A 24,452-nucleotide genomic window follows, 5' to 3' on the forward strand; every position below is an offset into this window, starting at 1 on the left:
CCTCCTGTCCACTGTCCCGCCCTCCCTCCTGTCCACTGTCCCGCCCTCCCTCCTGTCCACTGTCCCGCCCCCCTCCTGTCCACTGTCTCGCTCCCCTCCTCCTGTCCACTGTCCCGCCCTCCCTCCTGTCCACTGTCCCGCCTCCCTCCTGTCCACTGTCCCGCTCCCCTCCTCCTGTCCACTGTCCCGCCCCCTCCTCCTGTCCACTGTCCCGCCCCCCCCCCTCCTGTCCACTGTCCCGCCCCCCCTCTTGTCCACTGTCCCGCCCCCCCCTCTTGTCCACTGTCCCGCCCCCCCCTCCTGTCCACTGTCCCGCCCCCCCTCCTGTCCACTGTCCCGCCCCCCCTCCTGTCCACTGTCCCCCCCCCTCCTGTCCACTGTCCCGCCCCCCCTCCTGTCCACTGTCCCGCCCCCCTCCTGTCCACTGTCCCGCCCCCCCTCCTGTCCACTGTCCCGCCCCCCTCCTGTCCACTGTCCCGCCCCCCCTCCTGTCCACTGTCCCGCCCCCCCTCCTGTCCACTGTCCCGCCCCCCCTCCTGTCCACTGTCCCGCCCCCCCCTCCTGTCCACTGTCCCGCCCCCCCCTCCTGTCCACAATCCCGCCCCCCCTCCTGTCCACTGTCCCGCCCCCCCCCTCCTGTCCACTGTCCTGCCCCCCCTCCTGTCCACTGTCCCGCCCCCCCCCTCCTGTCCACTGTCCCGCCCCCCCTCCTGTCCACTGTCCCGCCCCCCCTCCTGTCCACTGTCCCGCCCCCTCCTGTCCACTGTCCCGCCCCCCCTCCTGTCCACTGTCCCGCCCCCCCTCCTGTCCACTGTCCCGCCCCCCCCCTCCTGTCCACTGTCCCGCCCCCCTTCCTGTCCACTGTCCCGCCCCCCCTCCTGTCCACTGTCCCACCCCCCCTCCTGTCCACTGTCCCGCCCCCCCCTCCTGTCCACTGTCCCGTCCCCCCCTCCTGTCCACTGTCCCGACCCCCTCCTGTCCACTGTCCCGCCCCACCCTCCTGTCCACTGTCCCGCCCCCCCCTCCAGGCCACTGTCCCGCCCCCCCCTCCAGGCCACTGTCCCGCCCCCCCCTCCAGGCCACTGTCCCGCCCCCCCCTCCAGGCCACTGTCCCGCCCCCCCCTCCAGGCCACTGTCCCGCCCCCCCCCTCCAGGCCACTGTCCCGCCCCCCCCCTCCTGTCCACTGTCCCGCCCCCCCTCCTGTCCACTGTCCCGTCCCCCCTCCTGTCCACTGTCCCGCCCCCCCCTCCTGTCCACTGTCCCGCCCCCCCCTCCACTGTCCAGCCCCCTCCTCCTGTCCACTGTCCCGCCCCCCCTCCTGTTCACTGTCCCTCTCACCCCCCCTCCTGTCCCTCTCCCCCCCCTCCTGTCCACTGTCCCTCTCCCCCCCCTCCTGTCCACTGTCCCTCTCCCCCCTCCTGTTCACTGTCCCTCTCCCCCCCTCCTGTCCACTGTCCCTCTCCCCCCCTCCTGTCCACTGTCCCTCTCCCCCCCCTCCTGTCCACTGTCCCTCTCCCCCCCTCCTGTCCACTGTCCCTCTCCCCCCCTCCTGTCCACTGTCCCTCTCCCCCCCACCTCCTGTCCACTGTCCCTCTCCCCCCCCCTCCTGTCCACTGTCCCTCTCCCCCCCTCCTGTCCACTGTCCCTCTCCCCCCCCTCCTGTCCACTGTCCCTCTCCCCCCCCCTCCTGTCCACTGTCCCTCTCCCCCCCTCCTGTCCACTGTCCCTCTCCCCCCCTCCTGTCCACTGTCCCTCTCCCCCCCTCCTGTCCACTGTCCCTCTCTCCCCCCCTCCTGTCCACTGTCCCTCTCTCCCCCCCTCCTGTCCACTGTCCCTCTCCCCCCCGCCTGTCCACTGTTCCTCTCCCCCCCTCCTGTCCACTGTCCCTCCCCCCCCTCCTGTCCACTGTCCCTCCCCCCCCTCCTGTCCACTGTCCCTCTCCCCCCCACCCCTCCTGTCCACTGTTCCTCTCCCCCCTCCTGTCCACTGTCCCTCCCCCCCCTCCTGTCCACTGTCCCGCCCCCTCCTGTCCACTGTCCCGCCCCCCCTCCTGTCCACTGTCCCGCCCCCCCTCCTGTCCACTGTCCCGCCCCCCCCCTCCTGTCCACTGTCCCGCCCCCCTTCCTGTCCACTGTCCCGCCCCCCCTCCTGTCCACTGTCCCACCCCCCCTCCTGTCCACTGTCCCGCCCCCCCCTCCTGTCCACTGTCCCGTCCCCCCCTCCTGTCCACTGTCCCGACCCCCTCCTGTCCACTGTCCCGCCCCACCCTCCTGTCCACTGTCCCGCCCCCCCCTCCAGGCCACTGTCCCGCCCCCCCCTCCAGGCCACTGTCCCTCTCCCCCCCTCCTGTCCACTGTCCCTCTCCCCCCCACCTCCTGTCCACTGTCCCTCTCCCCCCCCCTCCTGTCCACTGTCCCTCTCCCCCCCTCCTGTCCACTGTCCCTCTCCCCCCCCTCCTGTCCACTGTCCCTCTCCCCCCCCCTCCTGTCCACTGTCCCTCTCCCCCCCTCCTGTCCACTGTCCCTCTCCCCCCCTCCTGTCCACTGTCCCTCTCCCCCCCTCCTGTCCACTGTCCCTCTCTCCCCCCCTCCTGTCCACTGTCCCTCTCTCCCCCCCTCCTGTCCACTGTCCCTCTCCCCCCCGCCTGTCCACTGTTCCTCTCCCCCCCTCCTGTCCACTGTCCCTCCCCCCCCTCCTGTCCACTGTCCCTCCCCCCCCTCCTGTCCACTGTCCCTCTCCCCCCCACCCCTCCTGTCCACTGTTCCTCTCCCCCCCTCCTGTCCACTGTCCCTCCCCCCCCTCCTGTCCACTGTCCCGCCCCCTCCTGTCCACTGTCCCGCCCCCCCTCCTGTCCACTGTCCCGCCCCCCCTCCTGTCCACTGTCCCGCCCCCCCCCTCCTGTCCACTGTCCCGCCCCCCTTCCTGTCCACTGTCCCGCCCCCCCTCCTGTCCACTGTCCCACCCCCCCTCCTGTCCACTGTCCCGCCCCCCCCTCCTGTCCACTGTCCCGTCCCCCCCTCCTGTCCACTGTCCCGACCCCCTCCTGTCCACTGTCCCGCCCCACCCTCCTGTCCACTGTCCCGCCCCCCCCTCCAGGCCACTGTCCCGCCCCCCCCTCCAGGCCACTGTCCCGCCCCCCCCTCCAGGCCACTGTCCCGCCCCCCCCTCCAGGCCACTGTCCCGCCCCCCCCTCCAGGCCACTGTCCCGCCCCCCCCCTCCAGGCCACTGTCCCGCCCCCCCCCTCCTGTCCACTGTCCCGCCCCCCCTCCTGTCCACTGTCCCGTCCCCCCTCCTGTCCACTGTCCCGCCCCCCCCTCCTGTCCACTGTCCCGCCCCCCCCTCCACTGTCCAGCCCCCTCCTCCTGTCCACTGTCCCGCCCCCCCTCCTGTTCACTGTCCCTCTCACCCCCCCTCCTGTCCCTCTCCCCCCCCTCCTGTCCACTGTCCCTCTCCCCCCCCTCCTGTCCACTGTCCCTCTCCCCCCTCCTGTTCACTGTCCCTCTCCCCCCCTCCTGTCCACTGTCCCTCTCCCCCCCTCCTGTCCACTGTCCCTCTCCCCCCCCTCCTGTCCACTGTCCCTCTCCCCCCCTCCTGTCCACTGTCCCTCTCCCCCCCTCCTGTCCACTGTCCCTCTCCCCCCCACCTCCTGTCCACTGTCCCTCTCCCCCCCCCTCCTGTCCACTGTCCCTCTCCCCCCCTCCTGTCCACTGTCCCTCTCCCCCCCCTCCTGTCCACTGTCCCTCTCCCCACCCCTCCTGTCCACTGTCCCTCTCCCCCCCTCCTGTCCACTGTCCCTCTCCCCCCCTCCTGTCCACTGTCCCTCTCCCCCCCTCCTGTCCACTGTCCCTCTCTCCCCCCCTCCTGTCCACTGTCCCTCTCTCCCCCCCTCCTGTCCACTGTCCCTCTCCCCCCCGCCTGTCCACTGTTCCTCTCCCCCCCTCCTGTCCACTGTCCCTCCCCCCCCTCCTGTCCACTGTCCCTCCCCCCCCTCCTGTCCACTGTCCCTCTCCCCCCCACCCCTCCTGTCCACTGTTCCTCTCCCCCCCTCCTGTCCACTGTCCCTCCCCCCCCTCCTGTCCACTGTCCCTCTCCCCCCCACCCCTCCTGTCCACTGTCCCTCTCCCCCCCCCCTCCTGTCCACTGTCCCTCTCCCCCCCCCCCCTCCTGTCCACTGTCCCTCTCCCCCCCCCCCTCCTGTCCACTGTCCCTCTCCCCCCCCCCCTCCTGTCCACTGTCCCTCTCCCCCCCCCCCTCCTGTCCACTGTCCCTCTCTCCCTTTGGGGGGTGGGAGAGGGGGAGCACAGAAATAGGGGGGAGAGGAGCAGGAAATTTAACTCACGGGCAACACCGGGTCTCTCAGCTAGTTAAAAATATGAATGATTATCATATCAAAATGTTATTTTTTTTACATCCGTTAAACTCCCTGAATATTTTGTAAATCAGTATTGAGACAGAGGAGTAAAGTCTTGTCCTATAAAAAAAAAAAAGTTCACATAGTATTTAAATACTCATTTATTCTGCACTATCGCAACTGGACTAACACGGATATTTGTTCTAAATTAATAATATTTGTCTGTGTGTAATAATAATCTACCCAAACACCTTTCATGATGACATTCACAGATAAGGGCCCATAGTTACCATCTATCTGTGCATACTCCATACGACACCTAGGTTTTTATTAACTAGAGCAACCGCTTTGGATTCTCTTTCAAGCGAGAACTAATTGGATCTATATGATTACTTTAATGCATCCTTTCGGGTGAGAGAAATAACGAGCAGCACTATGTGCCGCGCACATCACACACTGAGCAGGTGGGCGGAGCCAATCAACCAAATCTCTACCGGAATGGGGATGCCTGCGAGACTTCCGGATTGTGTCATCACTTCCTCTCCGAGCCATTTGTTGAACGCCACTAGCACGTTGCTGGGTGGCCCCGGGCTTTAATCTGGCAGCATAAAATACGGAGACCCGCCTAACAGCCACGGAGGGGGGGAGGGTAAGTCCCGGGTCACAACACAGCGCTCTGCACCTCGCTCCCCCTCGCCAGCCGCGGTATGGGAATCCCGGGCGTGGCCGTAACGTGGTGATCCCGCTCTCCAGTGTAACGGAGCTGTCCTGCTGCGGTGGGGGGGTAATAATGCGACACCGGCTGAGAGACCGCGCTGACACCTCCGCCTCCCCACCATCCCGCCGGCGCCTGGCTCACCCCACCCAGCGCCTCCGCCGCGCTGCTCGTGAGAGGAAAAGCGCGACCTCCACGCAAGGAGCGAGTTTGGGCCTAGCGCCGGCACGTTCTCCGGCGGACTCCGCCATGGACTCGGAATGTAGCTCCCCGGCCTCGCCGTGTGATGGGGTTTTCTTTTCGGCTACGGAGCTGGAAGAGCTGTTGGGTGTAGAGGAGGAAGAGGCTACAGACTGGTTTAAGGAAGGCGAACGGCTTGAGGGAGAGGACGCGCCATTAGCCGACCTCCTGCAGGAGCTGGTCGGTTGCGTAGATGTGGCGAACCCTCATAACGGCGTGTCGGCTGGCGTCAAACAGGCCGAAGCGCGGCCGGCAAACATGGCGGCGGCTGTCCCTGCGAGGGCCAACGGCTGTTACCCGGGTAACAAGAACGCCCTGGCTGCGCGCCTCAACCGCCTGCGGAAGAAGGAATACGTCAGCGGCCTCGAGACCCGCGTCACGCGGCTCGCCAACGAGAACCACCAGCTGCTGCGCGAGCGCCAGGTGCTGGGCGCGCGGGTGCGCGAGCTGGAGGAGGAGGCGCGCTACCTGCGCGTGGTGCTGGCCAACGACAGCTCGCTCTCTCAGCTCCTCGGCCGCCTCACCGGACTGGGCGGGGTCAAGCTCTCTACGTCACTCTTCAGGGATCCGCCCACCGGCGGCGACCATGACTACGCTCTGCCCGGGCTCCGCGAGCCGCCAGGACCGGAAGTGACGGGGGAAGAAGGGGTGTCCCCGGGAGGGGTGTGCCTGCACGTGGACCAGGAGAAGGTGTCGGTGGAGTTCTGTGCGTCATGCGCCAGGAATGCGTCATCTGCTGCCAAAATGTAGGGTCAAGTACCTGCTCTTACTTAGTGTGTTGGACATCTTCAGTCACAGGACAGATCAGACACTATAATCCAGACTAATGCTGATGTGTGTTGTAGTTATGTGCTGCTGGGCAGGCAGTGAATTGTTATGAACTTTGGTACATGCCTATCAGTCCTCTCCATGTGTCCTACTTAGTCTGGGACGCCATGGCGCCCAAAGTATTCTTTTGATTTGTGGTTTCGCTGCTCTTCAAAACTAATAGATGAGCTGTGAATCAGAGAATGCTTGAGGCTGCGCTTATAGTGCCGGCGACAGCGACGTCGCTTAAATTGAAGCCATTGCGTGCGCTTATAGTAGGAGCGATGCGATGGAGTGGTCGCAATCGCTGGAATTCACATAAATTTGATTTTTCCAGCGAACGCTGCGTGATGTTGCCGGCACTGTAAGCGTAGCCTTAGAGTGGGAACTACACGCCATGTATATCCCAGGCTTGTCTGATACTGTGGGGTATGAAATAAGTAATGGGTGGTATAATATCGCCATCTGAACTTGATCCTTTCATACCCAATGTGGTCGAGTCAGTCTGTTTAGGCAGGGGGTGGAGGCTATGGGAGGTGGACTATGGCTTGAGCCATGAGGTTTTGCAGCACCTTTGGCTTTAACCCATTCGGTGTCGGAGCTGCCTGCATTACGTTAACAGTCCGTTCTGGTACTGAAAAGGTTAAACGCATGCAATGAAGACTGTATCTGCATCCATTATACATTACTAGTAAACCTCTCTTGACAGTTTCTCTTTTAGGTGATTTCTCGCCTTGCTCCGTTGTAGGAGTTAAAGAGCAGTCGTTTCCGCCTCACGACCTGGTAAGGATCCCTATAATTACCCTAATGCAGAACTAAGCTTTATAAAAGATAAGAAACTAGGGTACACATCTGTTCAGGAATAGTCTACTTTCTGCATGTAAGTGGCAGTGTAGCCATGTCCAACCTTTAGCAGAACTGCATATTTTAGCAGTTATTATTTTCAAAGAGTAATTATAGATGTACATTATTACTGCACTTGGATAACAAGCAGTACAATCAATCAGTGGTAGTTTGGTCAACAATGTTGAATGATGAAAGAGCTTGGTGTCCCATATTCTGGGACATATGCAGAGAGGTTACCCACTGTAATAACTGCTTTTCAGTTAAATACATTTGCTAGCAAATGCCTTCAAACATGATTTCTCAGAGTTAGGAAAGAAATGGAGTACATTTATCTTTAGTATGTTAGTACCATGCAAAAATCCACTTGCAATGGTTTCTGTATACAGTATTCAATTTTCCGACATGTTATAAGCTTGACAGACAGATTAAACTGTTCATGTTAGGGTGTGTAATTATCTGTAAAGTGAGATTTCACAAAGAATTCAAATTGGATACCAAATACGGGTATAGTGTACAAAGTACAGTGACTCTTTAGGTCATAGCTCATAAGTTTAACACCGGACCTTCAATCTTTTCACCTCCTAATGAGGTAGTGATGCTTTATATAAATACATTTTTGGACATATTCGTGATTGTAAGTCACTTACAAGAGGTCACCCAAGTGTTTGACCTGCATCAAGGCGTAAATGCAGCTTTTAAGAAGCAGTTATATGTGGCATGCATTACAGCAACCATCCACACACAAAAAACCCAACATTTCTTTAAGAGATCTCTTGCACTTCCCAACTATAGTTTTTTATTTTTTAAAATATTAAGCAGAGGGGTAAGAATGGAGCTCTTCCCAGAGCCCATTGCAGTCTCACCTCAGAAGCTAGGTATTATAGTCATGATTTTTAACCTCCCTTTTTTTCTTTTTTAAACTTTACATGCTTGGAGCATTATATTAACACAAGTATGCGCTTTTGTTGGGGGTTTGCTGCTTTCAGTGCCTGTTTCACACACTCATAAAATCTGGTTTGAGCTTGTGTGCCTTGTACATAAGAGTATTTCATTTGAGATACTTTGGATATGAAGGGCCTGCAATACAAAAATTCTGATGTACGAGACGTGTGAAGCTGTAATCTTATCGGCGACCCACATACAAAAACCACCCCTTCCAAACTGCATCACTGGGCTATGGAGCCTTAACAAATGGCCTCATTCTTTGTGAAATCTCGCTTCTCCCCAATGACTATGTATATTTAGCATCCTTATTTTTCTTTATGCTAAAGTGGATTCAGCTGTATGGGACAGAAGACACGGGACCAGCTGCTGACCCACATGTCCTGCTTTGTTTAAAAAGGTAGTATGGAGGAAACAGAGGTAATATCAGGGTATATCTTTTTTTCTTTTCTTTTGTACTGTGTGTATGTATTGTGAAATGGGAAGGGCTGAGCATGCAGTTACCCGATGGAGTAGTTCACACCTAGTAGACAATGTCTGCTGTGTAGGTCTGGAGTCTAAAAGCAAAACATTCAGTGTTTGGGAAGTGCACAAAATCTGTCTTTTTGTATATTGGAGGTACGTAGTGTGGGGAGTTAACCCCTTTCTGTATGGGACAAACTTCATACACTTTGATGCAAAAAAAATCATCATGTTTTGTTTTCACTTTCTCCCATTAAGGGGAGAAGGGCTGAATTGTAAAGCGTTTTATTAGTCTGCGTTTATTTTTTTTACGCCAGTTTTCAATGACACTACAGAATCTCTTCCATGGTTACATCATGTCATGAACAGTTCCTGCCCTTTTGAATGAGAAAATGCAGTCTGTATAGAGTATAGACGGTCACACCAAAATACTCCAGTGTAGTGTAACTCAGTCATAATACATATCACGATTTAAGTTCACGGAAAGTGGCCTAAGCAAAAGGTGTATGTCAGAAACTCCATAGACTCTTTAATTGTGTTTAATATAGTGTTTGTGTTTTAGGGTGTGGAGATGTAGAAACAAGAGGTCTGTGTTGTCACTCTGTGACTGCGCTTTATCAAGTATCATCTTTACAGAACACTTGTAATGAAAATTTAGAAAAACTGAACCATTTAAATGTTTCATGGATGTCACAAACTTTGCCTTTCCACATTCTATAACATTTAGTCAACATACTAGAGCCTGAGTTACTTACAAGTATATACTTTTCTTCTGGGGCTGTCCAAATGCAATTATAACTTCTATATGTCAGTAATGTAAATTGTCCCTGTGCAATTGTTTGATTTGCCAGTCACGTGTTGCCTGCAGCATACCTCTTTCCTTATTAAAAGAAAGGTTCAAGATGAATGTGTAAATATTTATAGTAAAAATTCCAGAACTCCTGCAGATTGCTATTCCAGTTCTGAAGAGGAGTGAGCGTAGGAGTTTCACACACATCCTTGCCTCAGTCAGCGCTGCTTTAGATGAATGTATTGACATATAAGTGGCAAATTGAAGTGTTATAGATGCAAACAGATAAAAACAAAGTGCCCACCTTCTTATCCAAGTGTGTATTTGTATGTACACATTTTTTTTTTTTTTCCTAATTTTATATAATTTTGCACACTCTCTTCTGTGTGAACTGACGATCCAACACGAGTGAATTGCTTTTGGAATGAAGTCCCACACAGTAGTAAACTTTTTTTTTTTAAATATGTATTCGAGTTGTTCTTAAGGACTTATGTTGACATGAATCCATTCAATATTTTTATTTGATGCTTCTGTTTCCCTCAGGATTGTGTTAATCAGGTGTTACTTTGTGGTTTTAGGACTGTGGGTGTATGTAATGATTTAATCACATTACCAATATATAATGGAGAATATGAAATACAAATGTTAATATTTTTCTTTCTGTACCAAATACACACATGCCTTGAAGTGATCCATCTTAAAATACTTGAATTTTTTGTAAAATGTTTCTGTAAATAGCTTGGGAGAATACAACATTGGAATAAAACAAGAATGACCAATCTGCCATTTATGAACTGAGAATTCTTCACAACAGCTGCTTCGACTGGGAGTTTGAAAGAGTCCATTTTGGGGGCTTTTATCTTCACTATACTTTTAATGAAAATTTACAGCATAGCACTAACCAATCACCTCATACACATTACAGAGAGATGCTGGTTATAACAGATGCCATATTTATTTTTAGAATGGATTGGTGCTTATCGGATTATCCGAGTGCTGCAGCCCTTCTGTACAAATGTATTTTTTTTTTTTTTGTGCGTGTGGAAGAGGTTGGAAAAAGAAATCTCTTGCTTGAAATTGAGTATACATGGAACGAATGTTGATCCACAGGTAAATCTGATGGCCATTATTTGGTGTCGGGAAGCAATTTATTTTTCCATGTATGAGACCTCATTGGATGATGTTTCACTGGGGTTTTCCATTTGCCTTCCTCTGGATCAAGATACTGTAAATACATATATAGGATAAGTATGTCATCTAAATTTAGCATAGGTTTGACTCCCCCCCCCCCAAACATCATCTGCTATGTAACATCCTTGGAATATCATGAAATGCCCGTTAATATTTTATTTGCATTTTATCTCGGCTTTTGAGAGGCTGTGAGGGAGGGACAGAATTCCGATTGCATTTAGGTCCTTCTGTGTGAATTGGTGTATGAAGATAGTGTGCAGCTTTGCCATCACAATCTTATTTTCTCTTGCTGCAAATAGGGGTCTCAATTATTTCCTTGGTACAAATAAAGTCATATCGGTAATCTAAGGGATGCAGTCTGAATAGTTGATAGTCCGCACAGTGCTGCAAACTAACCTTCTCTCCTTTTTTCCTAAACCAGCTCAACGCTGCCCACCATCAGTCCACATCTTGTAGATGGAGAGGTGGTAACAATAGAGTGTTGGGAGTATACGAGAAATGCATTTCATGTACATTTTCTTTTCCACATTTTACAGAGAAACCAACAGTGCTCCAAATGCACCTTTTAGGCTACATTTTAAATGTTTTAGTAAATGTATAATAGTTGCATTTAATTTGCACGGTTGCCCCAAATATAGGTCCTATTTCATGTACCTTACTAAAGCTGTTAATCATATTTCATACCTTGCCTTCACTCTCAAAATATAATTTACCTCATGCAGTGCAGGTAATACTAGCTGAGCAGAAAGAGATCCTTTATTTGAAAGCGGCAGCTCCGAATAGATCCATTTTAAAATCTGAGCTCATCCATGGCCACCGGACATGGAGAGCACACTCCAATACTTGTTGCCTCCCAGTTTAGATAAACATGGCCACTGTTTAACCAAGAGAAACCTCTATTGGCCACCGGGCTGAACTCTGACCTGCCATTTTGTGTTGGTGGGTACATTCTGCTTACTGGGGGGCAGGGGGGTGCTGGACTTGAGGGGATGACAAGGTGACAGGTCACTACTATTGGAACACTGGTCCTAGGAGGCACTGCCCCTTTAGGGATGGCCTCCACACGCTTACATATGTACAACCCTAACCTTCGGCGTTAATTGTCTGTATGAACAGAAAGGAACCTAAAACTACTGTTAATCCTTGCAGAGTAATTAAAAGGTGAGATGGCAATAAAGGAACATTACAACAAAATTATACATATTTTTAAATAAGTGAAACAGGGACCCCCTACTTCCTGTGGTATTGCTAAATCTGCCACATCATGCAGGCAAATAGAAAGCTGGAAGTAACATTGCAGTTTCCTACTGGCACCCGTACTGTGCCACATTTAAACCTCCATATTCTTTACCCAGCCGGGTATGCTGCCAGCAGCATCTATGGAGGTATGCATCTTGAGATGTAGGGGTAACAGGAGTTGACAGTAACGCTGAACAACTCTGCTTACCACCTCGACTAAATAAACAAAACACCCAAGGTGAAATCAGTTTTTAAATGTGTTTGGTTCAGTCTATTTTGAGCACAATTTCAACATAATTCTCTACTGTTAAAGCCTGCCTTTTACAAGCATCGCACAAAATGTTCTGTGCCCTTATGACATTGCATGATGGAAAGGTTCATCACAAAACTAAATGTTCTTTTCTGTCAGAAAATAGTTATGTATTTATGCAAACACCAGGAAGTTGAGTAGATTTCGTGACTAGAGCAGTGGTTTTCACCCTTTTTTCTCTTGGGATACCCCTAACCACACTGCTAAGGCACCCCTACAACAGGACAGGGTCACAGAAAACAGGACAGACCGTCACAGGAGACTGACAGAGGGGTCAGGATAGAGACACAGCCTCTGCTGCTACTGCCTCTGCTTGGCCACACACCACAGGCACCTGACGACACCTGCTGCTTGGTAATGCAGTCAATCAGGATAGAGGAAACTTCCCTGCTCTGTGAGATTGGGGAAATCCCATGGCACCCATTTAATCCTCCCACAGAACCCTGGTTGGAAACACTTGACCAGAGGCACATAGGGTGCAGGTAAATTGTACCTTTTATTGAAGACTTCAGAATGTTTAAAATGGTTTTTTTTGGTGGGTAGATTTATTTAAGGTTCTAAACATTTTTGGTGCAATTCACAAGATAATGCTAAATGAATTTTCCCTTAACGTTTTGCAGGAAATGTACTGAACCTTGTCAGAAAAAAAAGAAAAGATTTTAAGACTTAATGTGGAAGATCCTCGATATCTGTGTCAGCTGTAGGCAGTTGAAGCATTTTCAAATATATTGAATAATGTCTAGAACTGATGTAAACACCAAACATAGCCTGAAGAATCAAAACAAAGCTCATCTTTTTTAGAATTGGCTTTGAAACGGTTGACCAGAACCGCAGAATATTTCCTCTCTCAGGCAAAGGTGCTGTGCTGTATCTGAAAAGATGAAAAATATAATTAGTCTCCTTTTTAGAGTAACTTCTGTACAGGAGGAAAGCGTAAAAGGTGTTACGTGGAACCAAGAAATGGACAGAACAGTCAGTGACCTAGGGAAAGATAACATTAACTTTTTATATTTGTAGGTATTGCCAACATGACTGTTCAACAGATCTTAATTAACCTGAAGATCTGTGGAAAATCGTGACTTTAAGAACCAGGACTTAACTAAAATCCCATGAGGACCTTTGAGTTGAGATTGGTCTGTTAAGTAAAAAAACGGTGGCGCATATTTACTAATGTTCTTCCATAAGTACCATCTAACCCAGGGTTCTCAAGACCAGTCCTCAAGACCAGTGGCTCAGTCGAAGAGCCTGCTTCAGCAAAGGTGGCTGTGAAAGACAACTGCCTGTGCTGAAGCAGGGATATCCTGAAACACGGAGGGGGGATGGGGAAGGGTCTTGAGGACAGGAGTTGAGAACCCGTAATCCAGCCCATTTACTTTAATGAGCCATAAAGGGTCTAGATTCTGACACCGTAAGCATTTTATTGAACATTCAGTTAGGAGTTATACTATTTGGCATGGGCCATACAGTACATATGTATTTTAAATGTTAAGGTGACATTTTAGCGTTTAATGTTGGTGCTTCATCCTATTGACCATATTGCTGGCGTCTTATTAATTACCCAACCTAGGGAATGCATACATAAAAATAGAAATTAAAAAAACGCTTGCCGATACGGTACCAAGGGTGAGATTTTAGAAAAGCAGCAATTCTACTTCCTATTACCCACTACATCTCAGCTCAGACAAGTGTCATTATGTCTGCGGTTCTTATGTAGGACACCACCATGGGCGAGAATGAATTTACAACTCTGCCTCAATCACGGTGTGAATAGAAATCTTGATTCCTCTGAAGCATGCAAATAATTACTCTTATTTGCATATTGTGCTAAATTTAAAAAGCACTTGCCTACATTGTAGGTAATCACTTCTTTTTTTTGACTGGTGGGGAATCTGCAAACAGGCTCTTGCAGTCATGCTTTTCAACTTTTATCTGCACCTCATGGAGTTTTGAGGGAGTAAGTATAGATCTACCAAGTGGGCGTATGGGCGGTTTTCTGTTAAAAATCCTACTAGACGTCTGGATTTTGTGCCAAAAATGGCAGCTTGAAGGTGTATAGAGTTACCCCATAAAGCTTTCTAGCTGCACATGGTGAGAAGTGCTGGTTCCTCATTCCACATGATCCTGCCACAAAGTGCCCAGCGGCTGGAATCAATTGGTCCTTTAATATCAGTGGCAACAGCTACCAGCAAAGAGAGAGGATGTGGGTCAAGTGATCTACCTGACCTGTACTTCCTACGCAAACAATAAAGTGCACAATGCTGAAGGGATTTGGTGGGTGATCAGGATCAAATGGAAAACTGAAAACTTCGGCACGTAAATGGCAGATGAGGTTTAATAGATAAATGTAAAAGAATCAGGTAACTTACAAATTAAATGGGGATACAGTAGGAGAATTCTTAGATGGAGAAGGATTTAGGAGTGCTTAGTAATAGTGCCGAAAGTCATGCAGTAGCTGCAGAGGCCAATAAGATCTTATCTTACATTAAACGGGCAATGGATGGAAGGGTAGTAAACATAATTATGTTCCTTTATAAAGCATTAGTAAGACCGCACCTTGAATATAGAGTACAATTTTGGGCACCCCCCATAGAAAATACATTCGGGAGTAGAGAGAGTGCAGAGAAGAGTCACCAAATTAAGAAAGGGAATGGATAATCTGATTTATGAGGAGAGGCTAGCTAAAGTAGATTTCTTTATATTAGAAAAGAGGTTTTATCTTTGAGGACTTTGCAAGCTCTATTTGCAGTTCAATTAGAGAAAATGCCTATTAGGTGTTGTATAGGTGGTATTTAACACTGGAAAAAATCTCGGATGTTCACAGGGTGTCTTCCACCTGCCCTAAAGGGTGTGGTCATAGACCCACTATGTTACACATGTGGTCTTCCTCCATAGTAAAGACCACGTGGGAAAACCCCCACAAATTTGTGCAGCGTCCTGGGATTTCCCTCGACATGGTCATATCTTAAAATAGACCATTGAAGGTTGTAGATAGGAGCTCCAACAAACTGATCTCATTATGACGGTGGCGAGATGTTCGCTCGCGGCCTCCTGGTTGGGGGTGGACATGCCAACCCTAGCCCAGATCAAACAAAGAACTTGGTTTTCCCTCAAAATTGCAAAATTAACTGCTATATTCACAGATACATGTCCCAAATTCCAGTGTGGCAACCTGACTGATATGATAGCCTCCACCCAAGGGGGCATCCTCCTCTTACAAGGACCTCCATTTTGTTTAGTGACCAAAGGGGATCGGTTGGTCGGTATCTTCCACCTCGGTTGGGGTCAAGTGTATTATTGGGATTGTACTAACTTTATATATTTTGAAGAGTATTTGATGTATGTTGTTTTCCCTTACGGACTCCTATTCAATTACATCAGTTCTACTTAGATTTTTTAGAAATAAAATTGCGTTACCCAAATATTCCTGATCACATCATTTTGAAATTGTCCTGAACTGTTCTGTTTTGGAGAACAAACATCCTTACCGTGGACTCTTAAAAGCAGCAATTGATTGTCTTATGAGTATGACCCTATTGCTGCAGCATGGGAATGGCTGCTACATGTTTCATAACCCTAAATAAAAAGCACCAATCAGATTTGCTTTGTGATTTGTTTTGCACTTTTAGTCAGATGTTATATATGCAAAATTCTATTTTAATGTAACATCACTACGTTAGCGGGTGGAACTACACTTATACCGTAGCAACAAATTTGTTGTTTTGAATGCAGAATCTGCACATGTTTTATATCGTACACAATCTTACTTGTTGGTAGGGGCGCAGCTCTAGGCAAGAGTTGAAATTGGAAGCCTTATTCAATGTGCAGTGAAGCAGCTCTGGAATGTAACACACAGGCTTCCCTGCCAGGGAGAAGCTGCCTCACTGCACATTGAGAAAGGGTCTTCATTTTGTAGACATGTGGCACTCAAGTGAAGCTTACCTGGCTGCAAGTCCTCCATTAACAGGTAAGGCCAAGAGAATTGGATACAGGCCGCCAACAAGAGATCCAATTAGTCCACCTCTTACCACCGCACAGGTTTGACAGTTCAGGTCACCTAAATATTGGATTAAAGAACCCCCCCCAAAAAATGGCATCAATGTACAAAGGAAGTTTAAGGCATTTACATCTGATAATACATTGCTCTACAGTTGCATTGGATCTATGGACATGGGTGGTCAAAAGTAAAATGGCAATAAGGAAATGCTATTAAAATATTCTAGTTGGCCAACTTTGTGACAAAGGAGGTTAACTTTGAGATATTTAAAGTTCATGTTCACCTTTTTTTAAATATATCAATATTTGCGACAAAATGCAACATTTCCTAGTATATTATAAGACAAAATGTCTGTCCAGAATCACAGTCCACATTGGCAGTCTGCAAGGCAATACAAATGGAGAAGGTCAGTTTACTGCGTGTAACCCAAAAAGGACAGCAGACCTGAACGTTAATAGAACAAAATGTCACACAGGCATTATTTACATTGAGAAAAAAAAACTTTCAGCTCATACATGACACCAAGTCACAATATGTGCTGTATCATCAGGTACAGCTCAAATAATATATTAAACAATGCCAGATAAATATTGCTAGCTGACAACTGCACTTTAAGAAAATGAAAATAATTAGTACTAAATGTGTGAAATGATGGCTGAAAGAAAAAGCTAAAAAAATATCTACTCTAAAATACTCAAAAAGCACTTTGGCACAAATATTGGCACATATCAGTGCATGAAATACACAAACAACAAAGTAACTTCCCTATGTCAGTAGAACCACTCCAGGGACCAGCGAGTCCCGTCTTTTCTTTGCCAGCTATAATCCTCCTTTTCCCAACATCCCATCACACTGCTGTCCTGTTTGTTCCACTTTCCAAACCTCCCGACATCCCCCTATATTCAATCCCCACTTCTCCGTCTCCCCAAATACTCAACACGCTTAATATTACCTTATGTTTTGTCCACATCTTTCCTTCCTTAGGACATTATTCTATATATGATAATGCGGCTGTTCTTCACCAAAAAGCCCCATTGGGTTCAGGGCCTTTCACAGTATATAGAATCTACCACTTAATTTCTCTTTGTTTTTCCCACTAAAATGTTAGTTACACCCCCCACCCCCCTAATATGCCTTTGTTCTCATTGGTTCCTTTTTCTCCCTAGTCTCACCCATGTCTTCCTATATTCTCTTCCATCCTTCAGGTCTTGCTCATATCTCAATTATTTTCCATGTCTCACTATTCTTTCTGTATTGTCCCCTAATCTTCCATTTCTCCCTCAAACCTGTCTCTATTCTTTTCTAATTCTCCATCCATTCTTCCCTTTCAACCCAATTCTGCCTTAACATTTCCTTACTTTCCCTCGCTCCCCCACAATCTGCGCTAATATTTTATTATCGTTTCCCCATGTCTCCTACATTCTGTAGAACACCCGCCCCCCTGCATGTTTATTCATATTTACATTTCTTCGTCGTACTTTACAATAGGATGTCTTCAAACGACCCTTATCTGAGAGGCTCAGGATAAACTGCATCTTTAATAAGTCTCTGTAGTCTGCATGGAAAAAAGCCCTGTGCTGCCTGGTGGGATGTGGCAAGTGAGAATAAACCGCCTAGATTGCCATGTGTACACTGCTGCAAGCTTTGCACCTTGTTAAATAAATTAAAATCAGGGGAAGCGACCGATTGATTTAAGTCCATGGGGAATTTTGGCGTAAAACAACCCAATACAAGAAAATTCCAAAAAGTATCTAGCAAGTTTAATATAACTTTCCAGAAAGCTACTTCCCAAATGAAATATTTAAAAATGCGCACCTTTGGAGTTGCAATATTTGTTTTTAAAATGTCAAACCCGTCATTAATAAAATAACTATATGATTGTAAACATTTACCATGGTCTCCGATGAGCAGAGCGGCTCAAAAGGGTATCAAATCTCAAACTATTATTATACCCTCTCCAGAATGTAACTCTACTTTTAAAGAAAATTAGCTCTCTCTCCACTAACAGTGAACAGTACATACTAATAGGAAAATCACATCATCGGGCTTCCAGAGCCATTTTATTAGAGTTTGCATGCAAGCTCTCACTGGGAGCCACAAACGTACTCCTTCACCAGGGGTGGTCAACTCCAGTCCACCAGGGCCACCAACAGATCTGGTTTTCAGGATATCCCTGCTTCTGCACAGGTGGCTTAATCAGTGGCTCAGTCTCTGAATGGAGTTGACCACCCGTGGTGGTTTGTAGGGGGATTGGGACCTCCACTAACAGAATGTCTCAGGGCACCCAGAACAAAATTGCAGTGCATACACTAACAACCCTAGCCTAAACTCACTAGGAGGTAGCGTGCCACCAACTATGCTATGACGGGACCTACACAAGATCACTGCTTTTACAGGGGAGTGCATTTTTCCAGGCCCGCACATACAAACCATTAGCATGGTGTCATTTCATACAAAATGATCATAGAAAAATAAAGCATTGGTATTTCCATACAGTTGTATTTAAGTAATTCCTGGACAGTACATACTAATAGGCAAGTAGCATCATCAGGCTTCAGGAGCCATTTTATTAGTGTCGGTTACCATTGCAAATGATCACTCAAAGACAGCTGACACTTTCAAACAATTGTATTGGGTTTCACAATCTAATTACTGTACTTAGTTGGTCACAAAGAAGAGACTAAAGTTTCCAAGCTAAACTATTTCTGTGGCCTGTAAAGTAATGTGGTCATTTTATTTAATATCCTTTATTAAACATTCACAGACTGTTTTTTTTCTTGATGTATTTTGGAAAGGACTATTAAAAGCATAGCATATACAGTATGAAGACACTCTTAATTAACCAATTTGAGCAAACATTATAAAACAAATACACAACTAAAATTCAATAATGAAAAAAAGAAAAGCCACTAAAAACTTACATTTGATACATTTCAAAATACATGGTGATTTCTATCATGTCAAAAGCTTAATTACCAACAAAACAGGCTCCAGGGTTCTGGCACCCAGTGATAACTGAATACCAACTCCGATTTCCATGAACATAGTGTTCATGTACATTATTTACATTTTCCTTGACTTTAAAAAAAAAAAATATTTCTCTTGCAATTAGGTTTAACTTTATTTAGGAAAGTAGCAGAGAGTGACTGTGCCCTGCAAAAAACTTCAAGGTTAGAGTGCAAAGATTCAAGTAGAAACCTTAAATGTATTAATTAGCCATTAAAAAGGAGGCACAAAATAAACCTCCAACGCATTTCACGCCCACACAGCGCTTTATCAAGGGTTTTGAATGTATTTTTTTATGTAACCATCTTTATATCAAAATATATATACAAATATTAAATGGAAATTAACAGAACTTATAGGCACCTTAAATCAAGTCCCTTATGTCTCCCTCTCTTACAGTCCCCTTGTTTGTCCGCCAGGTGTGTGCTTGCTCCTGTCTTCTCTGGAATTACCTGCGTGTTCTCTTGGTTCTCCTATAGTTTCCAGTCTACACTCTGACTGCCTTTATAGTTTCCTGTCTTCTGATTACTTTTGCCTTTGTTTTGTATGTTCTGAGACTCACCCTGCCATAGCCTGTTTCCTGCCTTAGTCCCGCTTTCTGTCTTTGTATTCTGTCGAGTCCTAGTTCATTTATTAAAAAGGTCCTTGCTAGTAATTTGGCTTGTCCAGTTTGTCCCTGTGCCATGTTCCTGTAGATTCCTCATTGCCGACCCCAGCCTGTGACCCAGACAACGCTACCTTGCCGCCAGCCTTGGACCGCTGCCTGTGACCCCGACTACGCCTTTTTAGTGCTGTTCGGACAATGAGCTCAAATCCTGCACCTGGTGTCCCCTGACAATAGCAAGCCAGACAACGAGGCCACATATTCAATATGATTCACTGCTTCCCACGACTGGAGAAGAGTGTCTCCAAATGAATTGGGTAAAACTCTTCTCCACCTCAGGGAAGAGGATTAATAGAATATTGAATGGGAGCCAGTAATCTTATGGGAAAAAAAGGGGGGGAGGGGGGAAAGTGACCTGTGTCTTTTTTTACATCTTCATAATACATTATATACATTTACATTATTCTCAAAATGAAAGATGTGTACCTGAAAGCAGAGACTCGGATACAGTTCCATTGTAAGCAGCTACTGTAGTCAAGAAAGGAAGGACGGCCATTGGCAAACATGATGTAAAGCGCCCCTGTGTGATGTTCAGAACACGCCTGAACAAACTGTTTGCTAATAAGCCAGCAAATGCTCCATTTATTCCAAGGTAGATGGATCCAAATGAGAACAGTTTTCTGTGAAACATAAGCAGGGTAGATGTAAAAAATATAAAACCCATAATACCATTTTTTTCTACTGCCATTTTCAAACGACTAAGCCAATAATACAATATGCCATCACCAAATTGAGGATTGTTGGTTTGTAAGATGTGCCACGTTTGTTTGACCAATGTAACAAAGTATTTTTTTTAAATGGTTATCAAAGCATGCACTATTTTAATAAAGCAATTATTGTGTCCAATGTTGTTTGCGTATCAGAGTACTTCCCCAGTGTTTGCTGTTTTGTGCACTTTCAAAACAACACAAATCCATTCCTTATGCACAGCTGGAGAGCCAACAATGAACACTTGTGACTAGAACTAAAAAGGAGCAATTCCTCTGGAGCTGAAATGATCACGGTTCAGCTTCTTAGACCCCTTCTTCAACATGCTTAAAAAAGCAGGGTGCTGACAAGAACTGCTCCTTTAATTATACTATGTTAATGGTGCTCCCTAATAGGAAAAATACATACTATCCTAAGAAAGAATCCCCCAAAGAGAAGGGGATGAAACCTCTTACAAATAGCTTACTCGGGTATGCAAGAAATGTAAATCAACGTTAATTCATCACAATTCCAAAACAAAAAGCCATTGCTTATAAAAACAATGTCAAAATTCAGCATTATACTGAAGAGGGGCACTGACTGACACCACGATAGCCCCATTTCTCAATCCAATAAACTGTCCCTCACTTACCTTTCGTTTTCAGGAAGACGGTCGAACCTTTCAGTCAGGAATTCTCTAATTTCTACTCTTGAAGGATTCAAGGATGAATTCATCCCATGAAAAGCCTCCTCCGACATGTTGTCTTCCTGTCAAATATGCAGCTGTTAGTATGCCACTGATGACAGCTATCATTACATAGATCTCTAGCAACTAAGTGAGCAAATGGCAGAGATCAATTCAAGGCACACCGAAAATGTCTCTAACCGCACTCGGCTATGGAAGAACCCATGTGCAAACGATTGGTGATCCCGCATAAGTTTACCTCAGAAACATTTTAAGAACTATGCAGCGGTGTAACCCTTTTGAAATGCACTCAGACTTTGTAGAAGTTGCGTATATTTATGCCACGTATGTGCTGTAACAATACTATAATCAAATTTGAGTTTCTTTATTGGATCTGGACAAGTACAAAGTTCCCACTACTAAATTTTTGTTTTGTTAGACTTGAGGTGGGTGCAGCCAGTGACAGAACCTCTCTCCCCCCTCCGGGCCCTACCTGTGGAGTGGACCACCTGGGTCAGCTCCCGCTGCCACCACCACTCCACTGGTAGAGCCCAGGGGGGAAGGAGGGTCCATTAGAAATGCTGGAGCGCTGTTTCGGCACTCATTTTAGCAGCCATAACAGCGTTCCAGCGGGTGGAGGATGAGCCCCCTGAAGGTGGTGGGCCCTAGTGTAGCCGAATCGACTGCACATATTCCGCCACTGAGTGCATCACAGTAACAATCAGTGATATACAATGGCAGACAAGAAAAACGGTACCATGCATTCCTATATTAAAATCATTTATTCACCAAGCTTGAAAGCAGCAATCCCTCCCATTTTGACATTTTTTTAAAAAATACATAATTTGAACGCGGGGGTTCCTCCGGGGCTGAACCGCTCTATTAGCTGTGCGGACCCCCGCCGTTCCTGAGATAATTATAGTTTTAGTGGCTGGGTTACTTTCTGGATGTTTATAAATTGCGGCCCCATTCATCCAGCAATAACTTCCCAGGATTTGGCCATATTGAATTGGAGATGAAACACCAACAACTAATACAGTAAATATCTTGGGGAACGGGGGTGAGGATGATCCCCTGAGCTAAGAATAGCCCGGTTCAGCTCTGAAGGTCATAATATTCACAAAAACTGTCAGTAAAAGTAAATTATTAAAAAGATACCAATCACCTAGTTTTAAATTATTAAACATACCGACCACGTATTATTATTTTTTCCTCATTCTGGTAGAATTAGTTACTAGGATGAGGCCCGACTACTATTAATAATTAATAATAGTATATATACACACACGTGTATATGTATCAGATATGTCTTCTCTCTCTCTCATAAATAGGGAGCAGTGACATATACAGAGATTAATCTCTTACCTCGATTCACAAAGACAAAACGAACAAAACAAGTCTCCTCCGCCAGGCACCAACTACACCGAGAGCCCGGACCTTCAAACACCCCGCATGTCCATGGGCGCCGCCATCTTTTCTGTCAGGTGACTGGAGGACAATACGTCACACGGCGCCTGGGTGCACGGTGTACAAGCAGTGCAAGTGGTATGAGCTCTCTCTTCCTGCCGGGAGGAGGCCGCATACATCCCTCAGCCCCGGCCATCTGTAACCCTCCCCTCTCTTCTCCCCTCCCGTCATGTTCTCCTGGAGCAGGGATTGGCTTCCCCACCAAATCCCCTGTCCGTGCCTGAGACCCCGGCTCCTGCACAGTGACACACAGCAGTGGATGCAGAGACACACACAGGAGTGGATACAGTGACACACACAGGAGTGGATGCAGAGACAGGAGTGGATACAGTGACACACACAGGAGTGGATACAGTGACACACAGGAGTGGATACAGAGACACACGGGTGGATACAGAGACACACAGGAGTGGATACAGTGACACACAGGAGTGGATACAGTGACACACAGGAGTGGATACAGTGACACACAGGAGTGGATACAGAGACACACAGGAGTGGATACAGTGACACACACAGGAGTGGATGCAGAGACACACAGGAGTGGATGCAGAGACACAGGAGTGGATACAGTAACACACAGGAGTGGATACAGTGACACACAGGAGTGGATACAGTGACACACAGGAGTGGATACAGTGACACACAGGAGTGGATACAGAGACACACAGGAGTGGATACAGTGACACACAGGAGTGGATACAGAGACACACAGGAGTGGATACAGTGACACACAGGAGTGGATACAGTGACACACAGGAGTGGATACAGTGACACACAGGAGTGGATACAGAGACACAGGAGTGGATACAGTGACACACAGGAGTGGATACAGAGACACACAGGAGTGGATACAGTGACACACAGGAGTGGATACAGAGACACAGGAGTGGATACAGTGACACAGGAGTGGATACAGTGACACACAGGAGTGGATACAGTGACACACAGGAGTGGATACAGTGACACACAGGAGTGGATAAAGAGACACACAGGAGTGGATACAGTGACACACAGGAGTGGATACAGTGACACACAGGAGTGGATACAGAGACACACAGGAGTGGATACAGTGACACACAGGAGTGGATACAGTGACACACAGGAGTGGATACAGTGACACACAGGAGTGGATACAGTGACACACAGGAGTGGATACAGAGACACACAGGAGTGGATACAGTGACACACAGGAGTGGATACAGTGACACACAGGAGTGGATACAGAGACACAGGAGTGGATACAGAGACACACACAGGGACCGAGCTGCTACAAACTCCACATCTTCATCTGAAGATACAACATTGATTTGCCCATCTTTGTGCTCACTTGAAAAGCCAACCAAGAAGAAATCACACTGCAAAGGAGAACATAAAACACATAGTATTTAACATTTGCGTTTCTTACGGTTATTCTGGGTGTCTGGAGGGTGCTTTATTATTCTGGGTGTCTGGAGGGTGCTGCACTTCATTGGATATGTTGAATTGCTTTCTGTGATCAGGCTGTGTGGATAAGGACCTTGCCCCTTACATTGACTTGCTGAAACTTTAGCGACTGTTTTTTTGTACTCAGACAGATGAGATTATTTTAATATAAAAGAGGCTGAAACCAGATCTAGTAAAAGTTAAATACAAATCAACTGCATTTTTTTTATTCTTGTGGCTGGATATATTATGTGAGACTATCTGTGGCTGATAATATATACATGCTTATACGTTCCAAGCTTATGGAGAGAAGACTAATGTTGGACTTAAACATTTGCAATATGCCTGGCAGCTAAAAATATACCTAAGTCTCCTAAAAGACAAAAAACAATCAGATTTGTACAACTTTTGCCAATATCTGACAGCCAGTGCAAGTCTGAAGAGTATAATTAAGAATGCCAGTGAAAAAGCAAGGTGGGAATATGAAACATCTTGTATTAGTTATCATCTGAATTTGTATGCAATCTAACATAAATATTATATATGTAAAAAGTATTATTTTTAAACACAAAATCTAATTATGTGCTTTCATGCTTTTACATGCTTACTATATCACATGCAGTTTACAC

The 24,452-nt window shown here is 47.3% G+C and overlaps 3 protein-coding genes across 9 annotated transcripts in view; 2 read left to right on the forward strand and 1 right to left on the reverse strand.

Annotated features, from left to right (window-relative positions):
* Nucleotides 1-4,871: 4,871 nt before the first annotated feature.
* On the forward strand, nt 4,872-15,491 carry CREBZF (CREB/ATF bZIP transcription factor). 2 transcript variants are annotated; one of them, XR_012800044.1, is made up of 3 exons: nt 4,872-6,054; nt 6,825-6,898; nt 8,233-15,491. XR_012800044.1 is itself a non-coding variant. In XM_075592580.1 (2 exons), the coding sequence occupies exons 1-2, from the start codon at nt 5,144-5,146 to the stop codon at nt 6,838-6,840; spliced, it is 927 nt and encodes a 308-aa protein (XP_075448695.1). In that variant the 5' UTR covers nt 4,872-5,143; the 3' UTR covers nt 6,841-15,491. The 2 variants fall into 2 exon arrangements, 1 of the variants encoding a protein (XP_075448695.1); XM_075592580.1 differs by having other exon boundaries at nt 6,825-15,491.
* On the reverse strand, nt 12,472-22,445 carry TMEM126A (transmembrane protein 126A). Its single transcript, XM_075592581.1, has 5 exons — nt 22,297-22,445; nt 20,899-21,014; nt 19,986-20,179; nt 15,835-15,949; nt 12,472-12,766 (listed from the first exon to the last, which is right to left on the reverse strand). Exons 2-5 carry the CDS (start codon nt 21,003-21,005, stop codon nt 12,562-12,564), a joined length of 621 nt encoding a protein of 206 aa, XP_075448696.1. The 5' UTR covers nt 21,006-21,014; nt 22,297-22,445; the 3' UTR covers nt 12,472-12,561.
* The window catches only part of DLG2 (discs large MAGUK scaffold protein 2), a 1,892,764-nt gene continuing 1,890,748 nt past the window's right edge, over nt 22,437-24,452 (forward strand). For 4 of the 6 annotated variants that reach the window (XR_012800043.1, XR_012800042.1, XM_075592575.1 and 1 more), the window contains exon 1: nt 22,437-24,297. Coding sequence is in view for 4 of the 6 variants with exons in the window: in XM_075592575.1 (XP_075448690.1) it covers nt 24,279-24,297 (19 nt within the window). In the remaining 2 variants the exon portion in view is untranslated. The remainder of the gene's footprint in view (nt 24,298-24,452) is intronic. The other 2 variants (XM_075592567.1, XM_075592570.1) reach the window with 2 other exon arrangements.

The sequence above is a fragment of the Ascaphus truei genome, chromosome 3, assembly GCF_040206685.1.
Source record: "Ascaphus truei isolate aAscTru1 chromosome 3, aAscTru1.hap1, whole genome shotgun sequence".
Lineage (NCBI taxonomy): Eukaryota > Metazoa > Chordata > Amphibia > Anura > Ascaphidae > Ascaphus > Ascaphus truei.